Here is a 9,507-nt window from a genome sequence, read left to right as displayed (position 1 = left end):
TATGTTTACTGCAGCACTATTCACAATAGCAAAGACTTGGAACCAACCCAAATGCCCATCAATGATAGACTGGATAAAGAAAATGTGGCACATATACACCATGAAATACTAGACAGCCATAAAAAAGGATGAGTTCCATGTCCTTTTCAGGAACATGGATGAAGCTAGAAACCATCATTTTCGGCAAATTAACACAGGAACAGAAAACCAAACACCATATGTTCTCACTCGTAAGCGGGAGTTGAACAATGAGAACACATGGACACAGGGGAGGGGAATATCACAAACCAGGGCCTGTTGGGGAGTAGGGGACTACGGGAGGGATACCATTAGGAGAAATACCTAATGTCGATGATGGGTTGATGGATGCAGCAAACCACCATGGCATGTGTATACCTATGTAACAAACCTGCACGTTCTGCACATGTATCCCAGAACTTAAAGTATAATGAAAAAAAAAACAAACAACAACAACAAAAAAAACTACTGAAAACCAATAAGCTAAGCATTCAGAAACTTGGGGGGAAAAACAATAAATCCAATCACACAAAAAGGAAGGAAATAGTCAAGGGCAGAAATCAACAAAATAGATAACAATGACAAATTAACAAAATATAAGCTAATTTTTTGGAAAAATTAATAAAACAACCAAACTTCTAACTGGATACTAAGGGAGGTTAGTAGGGTACCAATTACTCCTCTAAGAATTGATAAAGAATAATCATTTATCCTACTTTTCCAATTTGAACTGCCTATCAGAATAACTAAATAGACCTAATGGATGGAGTAAAGCAATTCTACAAAAAAGAATTCAAACTTAAAAATACAGAAGAAATGAAAGAATTAGAGAATAACCATGTTGTAACCCATAATTAAGTAACTGACTCAGGAAATAAATAAATGGCAAAACCAAAGAGTAAGTTTGTTGGACACATTATCAGCTGACATTAACTGAATCCATTAAAAATGAAGCAACCCCATCTTACATATCCACTGATGTGATGCAATGGAATGTACATGGCATCACTAAAGTCTTCTTGCACCACTCCCCCACTTGCACCACTCCCCCCACGGGAAAAAAAAACAAAACTACATCCAATTGAGCCTATAGATCAAACACTCTGACTACCAAAAATACAAATGTGAGGATTAAAAAGCAAGACACTACAAGGAAACCATCAACAAAATCCAGAATGTGAACAAATGATCCAGTTTCCTCAACAAGTCAATGTGAAGGAAAAAGAAATGGTGAGGAGGGACCTTCCAGATCAGCAGTTGACAAATGATGGCCTGTGGGCCAAAGTATACCTGTTTTTGTATACCCCTCATACTAAGAAAGGTTTTACATTTTTAAAGGGTTTTTTAAAAAGAATACGCAACAGAGACCTAGCATGGTATACAAGGCCTAAAATGTTTACTACCTAACACTTTACAGAAAAAAATGTGTCAACCCTTATTCTAGATAAGACATTTAGAAAAGCTTGAGATGTAGCAACCAAATAGGAGGAGAACTTGTTTAGATACCAATTAGAACAACTGCACTATACATTTTTACTCAACAAGGAAAATTTTATTATGGAGTAGTTACTAGATGGTATTAACCAATTATTGTTAATTTTGTAATATAGTTTTATATAGAAGTGATTTTTTTTTTTTCTATCTTTTATAAAGACACAGTCTTGCTCTGTCACCCAGGCTGGAGTGTCGGGGCACAATCATATCTCACTGTAGCCTTGAACTCTTGGCTCCAGCAATCCTCCCACCTAAGCCTCCCAAGTAGCTAGGACCATAGGCTGGCTATTTTTTCTTTCTTTTTCTTTTTCTTTTTCTTTTTTGGTAGAGGCAGGGTCTTTCTGGCCAGGTGTGTAATTCCAGCACTTTGGGAGGCTGAGGTGGACAGATCACTTCAGGTCAGGAATTTGAGACCAGCCTGGCCAACATGGCAAAACCCCATGTTGGGAGTCTAGTAAAAACACAAAAATTAGCCAGGCATGATGGTGCACGCCTGTAATCCCAGCTACTCAGCTACTTGGGGGGCTGAGGCACAAGAATTCCTTGAACCAAGGAGGTGGAGATTGCAATGAGCCACGATCCTGCCACTGCACTCCAGCCTAGGTGACAAAGTGCGACTCCATCCCAAAAAGAGAGAGAGAGAGAGAGAGAGAGATGGCATTTTTCTATGTTGCCCAGGTTCGTCTCCAACTCCTGGCCTCAAGTGATCCTCCCACCTACACCTCCCGGAGAGCTACAATTACAGACATGCGCCACCTCACCCACTCTACAAGATGTTTCTTAAAAAGATTAGGCAAAAAAAAATATGGCAAAATATGGATAGTTGTTAAAGTTGAGTAATGGATGCTTGCAAGTATTTTACACTCTCTTACGTATGCTTGGAAATTTTCAAAATCAAAAGTTAATTAAAAAGATAAACTTGTAACAAGACAGATCAAGGATACAAATATATAAAACACAGAATGAAAAAAGTAACCGTAGCTATACTGAAATAAAAAATAAGACTATGAACAACTATATATTAATAAATGGAAAACCTATAGAAAATAACTTTAAAAAAATTTTTTTGAGACAGAGTCTCGCTCTGTCACCCCAGGCTGGAATGCAAGTACATGATCAGAGCTTACTGCAGCCCCGACCTCTTAGGCTCAAGTAAGTGATCCTCCCACCTCAGCCACCTGGGTAGCTGGGACTACAGGTACACACCACCATGCCCAACTACTTGTTTGGAGAGACGGGATTTCGCCATGTTGCCCAAGCTGATCTCAAACTTCTGGGCTCAAGTGATCCTCCCACCTTGGCCTCCCAAAGTGCTAGAATTACAGGGATGAGCCACCACATTCCACCTCAAATAAATTTTTTAAAAGATAAAAATGCTGGCAACTAGTAAGTGAAAAACTAGAGAGTTTGAACAGAGCAATTATCATTAAAGAAATTAAAATAGTGATTAGAATCCTGGTTACCAATAAAAGGCCCCTGGCCCAAATGGTTTTACCAAACTTTCACGAAATAGATACCTACCTTATACAAACTGTTTCAGTGGGGGCGGGGGAACTGCTCATTTAAAGGGCTAGGCCAGGCATGACAGCTCACACCTGTAATCCCAGCACTTTGGGAGGCAGAGGCAGGTGCATCTCCTGAGGTCAGGAGTTTTTGGGACCAGCCTGGGCAATATAGTGAGACCTCGTCTGTACACAAAAAAACTTAAAAAATTAGTTCAACCTATAGTCCCAGTTACTGGGAGGCTGAAGTAGGAGGACTGCTTGAGCCCAGGAGGTGGAGGTTGCAGTGAGCCAAGATCATGCCACTGTCTAGTCTGGGTGATGGAGTGAGAATATCTCAAAAAAATAAATAAAAGGGCTAATATAATTTTAATTCCTAAGTCTGATAAAGACATTATACAAACATTGGTCTCCCTGCAGTCAACAATCCACATACAACTTTTTCCTCCCCCAAAACTTAACTCCTAATAGTCTACTGTTAACCAAAAGCCTTACCAATATAGTAACAGTTGATTAGCACTTAATTTGTATATGTATTATATACTGTATTCTTACAATGATGTAAGCTAGAGAAAACAAATGCTATTAAGAATATCATAAGGAAGAGAAAATATATTTACTATTAAGTGGATCATCATAAAGGTCTTCATCTTCATTGTCTTCACATTAGGTACGCTGAAGAGGAGGGGCTGATCTTGCTGTCTGAGGAATTGCAGGGGCGAAAGAGGTAGAGGGAGATGCAGAAGTGGCAGGCACACTCGATTTTAAGGAAATACATCATAATTTCTGCCCGACTTTTTTGCTGTTTCATTTCTCTAAAAACATTTTTATATAGTACCGATCTTTCTTCTACCATTTGCTTTAGATTCAGGGCCAGTATCATAGAAGGGTCCATGTCATAAAAGAAGTCAAAAGCAGTCTTGATAATTGAAAACCTTCTGCCAGATTGTCTACTGTCAGTTTGTGTTCTGGCACCACTGCTTTCTTTCTTTTTTTTTTTTTTGAGATAGTCTCACTCTGTCATCCCAGGCTCAACTGATCTTCCCCACCTCAGCCCCCCGAGTAGCTGGGACTACAGATGTGTACCTCCACATCCAGCTAAATTTTTTGTATTTTTTGTAGAGATGGGGTTTCACTGTGTTACCCAGGCTTGAACTCCTGGGCTCAAGTGAGCCATCCACCTTGGCCTCCCAAAGCACTGGGATTACAGGTATGAGCCACTGCATTTGGCCCCTGGCACTGTTTCTTCAAAGTGTTCTTCCTCATTGTCTAGCACTGGTTCCAAAGCACTCATCTTTATCAAGTTGTATTCTGTTAATTCCTCTGGTGTGATGTCTACTGGCTCTTGAATTTCTCTAAGATCCTTATACTGAAAGACCTTTTTGTCGTATCCACAATGTCTTTCATGATTTCCTTGATTGCTCTGCTGTAAATCCTGTGAGGTCATGCACAACACCTGGGCGTAGTTTCTCCACCAGTAATTTACTGTTTCAAGCCTGATGGCTTTTACGGCTTTTTCTATAACAATGACCGCATCTTCAATGGTGTAACCCTTCCAAACTTTCATGATGTGCTCTCTACTGGAGTTCTCTTCCACAGCACTGACAATCCTTTCCACAGAGTACCATGTGTAATGCCTTAAAGGTCTTTATGATCCCCTGGATTTAGAGGCTGAATTAGAGACATTGTGTCTGGGGACAAGTAGACCACTTTCATGCCTTTGGTGTTGAACTCATGGGGTTCTGGTTGGCCAGGGGCATAGTCCAGTATCAAAAGAATTTTTAAAGGCAATCCCTGCTGGCAAGGTACTTCCTGACTTCAGGGACAAAGCATCAGTGAAATTAATTCAGAAAGAAAGGTTCTTGTTGTCCAGGCCTTCCTATATAATCAAAAGACTAGCAGCTTTTTCCTTCAAAGCTAGGGGGTTAGACACTTCATAGACAAGGAACCCAACTGCATGTACATAAAACAGTAGAATTAGCGTATTCTTCCTGCCTTAAATCCTGGTGCTCATTTCTCTTCCTTACTACTAAATGTCCTTTGTGACATTTTTTCCAAAACAGGTCACTTTCATCAGCATTAAAAACTTGTTCAAGGCTGCTCTGCCTATGGTGTAGCCATTCTTTTAATCTTTCGCTTTCTTAATAAACTTGCTTTCACAAAAAAAAACACGCGTTCAGGAAGATATATTTAATACTTTCTCCTCAGTGATTTTCCGAATGGTGTTTGGGAACTCATCTGCTGCCTCTTGGTCAGCAGAGGCTTTTTCTCTGGTTCTCTTGACATTTTTCAAGCCAGACGTCTTCCTAAAATTATCAAACTATCCTTTGCTGGCATTAAATTATCCAGTTTTAGATCCTTCTCCTTCCTTTTGCTTTAAGCTGTTATACAATGACTTCACTTGTTTTTGAATAGCATTAGTCTATGTGTACGCCTTTCTCATAGCAATTCAGACCCCACATAAAAACTAAATTTTCAATACAACATAAAAAGGTATTTTGCAAAAAGTACAAAGTTTTCACACCTGCTGGCATAGCTGCAGCAACGGCTTCATGAATTTCCTTTTCTTTTTTCACAACGGTCCTTACACTCAATTTATTTACCTTGAAATGGCAAGCAATAACAGCTGCAAACCTCAATTCATAGTACATATCAAGCATTTCCGCTTTTTCTGTAATGTCATTACTTTTCTCTGCTTCTCAGGAGTACTCCCAGTATCATTAGTGGTACTTTGTATGGATCCCATGGTGTTCCACTCGGATTTCTGACTTCACAGGGGTCAGTGGCCCTAATCTTTGCACTGTTCAAGGATCAACTTCATATAAAATTATTTTTTACTTCAGAATAGATGTACCTAGTATACCCCATCTCAGGAAGGGCCCATGTTTTCTTGTATAACAACATTTCAGAGATACTCTTATCATCTGTGTGTGTGTGTGTGTGTGTACGTGAATACACACATAAGTTTCTTTTTTAATCACACATATACACTGAAAAGCATGCTACATACACCATCCGGCACCTTCCAAAAGATTTTTCCTGCAAAAGGGATACATAATCATTGCTTTATTCAAGACAGTTCTACAGTATTTAAAATCACTTTTGCTGACTACAGCAGGAATAAATGGAAAACATCAAAACATATGCAAAAACAGCTTCACTCATAAACCCAACCACTCAAGTAACATTTACGTGTATTTCCTACCTTCTCTGCATAAAAGAAATACAGGGTACAGGTTAGATGGTATACAGATCACATGGCATCCTACGCTTTTTAATAACACATAACACTCAATGTTATGACCATAAGTAGATGACCTCAGAAATCTAGTTCAACCTGCTCCTACTAGAAGGCTGTCCTACCTTAGAAACCTAAACTGACCCAATTACCAAAAGAGGTAGGTAAGAATCCATGAACAAAAGTTAAATCACATGGGCTGGGTGCGGCGGCTCACACCTGTAATCCCAGCACTTTGGGTGGATCACTTGAGATCAGCAGTTCGAGACCAGCCTGGCCAACATGGTGAAACCCCCGTCTCTACTAAAAATACAAAAACATTAGCCGGGCATGGTGGTGCCCACCTGTAGTCCCAGCTATTCTGGAGGCTGAGGCATGAGAATCACTTGAACCCGGGAGATGGCGGTTGCAGTGAGCCGAGACCCCATCACTGCACTCCAGCCTGGGCAAGAGAGTGAGACCCCATCTCAAAAAAAATAAAATAAAAATAATATGAAGCTTACATGTCTTTTGTACTAAACCTGTTAGTCTAGCTTGGAATACCTTCCACATGACAGAAACCAAATAATAATTAGTTTTCCCTCTGTTAAGGATCCCACTTCTCCCACACTTCTACAGTTCAAACATCTCACCATTACAAAGCACACTTCTCAGTAAAACATCAACTACTATTTAAGCTCAATAATATTTAAACCAAGAATCAACAAGAAAGCAAGGCCACTTCTAGGGAAGAACTCCAACTTCAACATAGTCACAAATAACGGTTATGCCGGAGAAAAATGAAGCTACCAAATTCTTGTGCATTCCTCCGTTGCTATCTATCCTTGGGAATCAACAAGGATAAAAGAGTAAGAATAGTTGTCTGTTCAAAACATCAGAGAAAACAGTATGCGGATGCTGTCAATGACAACTCTCAGATTTTCTTCCACCAAAAGCAAATCTGGTGTTAATTTTAATGGAAAAGTCTCCTCTACTACCAATTGCATCGCAACAATTTCTTGAAACAGCAAAATTAAGGAAAACAAGTCTCTTTCGAGGGCAGAATCTTCTGACTTCAAAATGTCAACTGAATTTACCAACTTTAACCTTTTGGAATATTTCAGGTTTTTTGTGGTGGGGGAGGGAGCATCAAGTCCTCTTAAGAATATTCTAGGGACGTTGCGACAGGTACCACTTTGCTTTCTGATTTCTGTCCAACAAATCTTTATGGCCGTCTGTTTTATTCAACAATACTGCGGGAAAAGCTTCAGCTGCAAGCTGAGGGTGTGGGGAGTGGGGGGATGGAAGAACGCGCTGGGGGTGTGCGGATTTTGCCTAAAATTGCGGCTACGATCGAACCCTCCTCCGTGAGCTGACTTGACTGTCTCTGTACAGTCTCAATTTGAGTCGACACACGGATTTCACTTTTGAAAAGCAACGAAGATGAAGGACTCGTTTTGAGAAATGGATGAGAAAAAGGTAGCTCAGGAGACGAAGCAGCCTCGGGAAAGGAGGCAATCAACCCCACCCCACCGGCCTGTGCTTCCGGCCCCAATGCTCGGCCGAGCTCCCCGAGGCCGCTCCTCTGCGGAGCTCGCTCTCCCCACTGGACCCCAGTCCCGCAGCTACGCGGTTTCTGCACGGTTAAGCAGCACGGGCCGGGCGTCCGCAGCTTCGGAGAAAAGCCGCCGCCCCGGCTCCGCGCTGCGGCGTTACCTGTTAAGAAGCAGGGAGGCGACGCTGAGACAGAGCAGCAGGAAGCAAAACAGCGGGTACTGGCGGCAGATCTCGCGTCCCACGTCCAGCCGCAGCCGCTGCTTCAGCTTCTCCCCAATCGTCCGCACCCAGAGCACCATCTCCGTAACTGCGAGGCCGAGGCTGCGCTACTAGCTAAGCCAGAGGTCAAGGAGAGCCCCCATCCACACCTCGCGTCCCAGCCCCACCGACTCGGCGGCGCACACACACAACCGCCTACCGGCAGTCAGGCGCCGCAGGTTGCGGTCGCGTCCGGCTGGGCCCAGCCCACGCCCCATGCCCCCCGCCGCGCGTGCGCGGCCGCCGTCCCCAGCCGACCAGATGAACGGCCGTAGAACGTGCCCGAAGTCGTCACCCAGCGCACGGCCTCTAGCGTCTCGCCGCTCCGCCCTCCTGGCCGGAGTAGCGCGCAGTCTTCCGTGGAAACTCTGACAACACTGGCGACTGGCCATTTCCGGAAATCAAAGGACAGCCCCAGGACCCGGTAACTGCTGTATTGCGGAGGAGAGGGAAGAAGGTTGTGGCGAGCCCAGAAGAAACTACAGCCTCCCGTAGCCGCCGGGCGCTGCCTGAGGGGCAACCGGAGCTCGTGGAGTCTGCTGGGAACTGTAGTCTTCGTGATACGAACCTGCACAGGGATGGAGCGGGTGATAGCGCTTCCCCGACCCCGCAACGTTCCGCGCCTCACCGTACACTCGGTTCCGGGTCGGCCCAGGTCCGAGCTTTGCGTGACGCCTAAGGGAGAGGGGGATGGGAGGACGCCTTTGAGTCGGTATTTTAAAGGGGGCGTGTTGGGGGCCAGGTGGGTGGCGAGTAAAACAGCCCTAGAATAAAGAATACAACTCACCAGGCCGCCACCCCACCAACAAAATCTCTTTTGCGCGCTCACGGGCAAGGTAGAGCTCAATTCACGCCGGCCTCGGAAACCCAACCAAAATCCGAGTGCTTGGACGAGGCAGGTTGGCAGATTAGGTAAAATCCCTCTTATAGAGTCTCATGGGATTTTCCCTTTACTAATTCATCACATTTCTAAATTTTTATTTCTGTAAGACTATTATCGCTAAAATTTACTTAGGCGGGGCACTAAGCACTTTAATTTGACCTTCATGCATTCACCCCATGGTATGGGTACAGTAGTATAGTTTCAATCATTATACAGGTAAATTACGGAGACAGAGGAACTTAGGATCATAAAACTAACAAAACCGGGATTTGAACACGTTCTAAGGACAAAGCCTGCGCCTGTCATCTCTCTCTCCTAGGATCTTACACTTCAAAGTGGGGAAACAAATTTTTTTAATGGTGTATGTAGTTTCATGAATATTTTACCGTATTACAAAAACATGGATCTTTAATGATGCATTATTTTCCTTTATCAGAATGTACCATCCTTTGTTCCATTATTGCTAACCACTAAAGTCCACTGATATTACCATCCTTGATCATAAACCTATGCACATTTCTAATTATTTAGAATCAACTTTAATACAATTACTGGGTCAAAGGGTAAAAACAAATATT

The 9,507-nt window shown here is 42.8% G+C and overlaps 1 protein-coding gene across 4 annotated transcripts in view; it reads right to left on the bottom strand.

Annotated features, from left to right (window-relative positions):
* The window catches only part of SNX14 (sorting nexin 14), a 95,369-nt gene extending 86,341 nt beyond the window's left edge, over nucleotides 1–9,028 (bottom strand). For 3 of the 4 annotated variants that reach the window (XM_011967618.1, XM_011967619.1, XM_011967622.1), the window contains exon 1: nucleotides 7,948–9,028. In XM_011967618.1, the coding sequence (XP_011823008.1) occupies nucleotides 7,948–8,087 (140 nt within the window). In that variant the 5' untranslated portion in view covers nucleotides 8,088–9,028. The remainder of the gene's footprint in view (nucleotides 1–7,947) is intronic. The other variant, XM_011967621.1, reaches the window with a different exon arrangement.
* Nucleotides 9,029–9,507: the final 479 nt, after the last annotated feature.

This window comes from Mandrillus leucophaeus, unplaced genomic scaffold (assembly GCF_000951045.1).
Source record: "Mandrillus leucophaeus isolate KB7577 unplaced genomic scaffold, Mleu.le_1.0 Scaffold804, whole genome shotgun sequence".
Lineage (NCBI taxonomy): Eukaryota > Metazoa > Chordata > Mammalia > Primates > Cercopithecidae > Mandrillus > Mandrillus leucophaeus.
The sequence above is the reverse complement of the archived record's forward strand: the minus strand, read 5'-3'. Positions and strand labels throughout refer to the sequence as shown.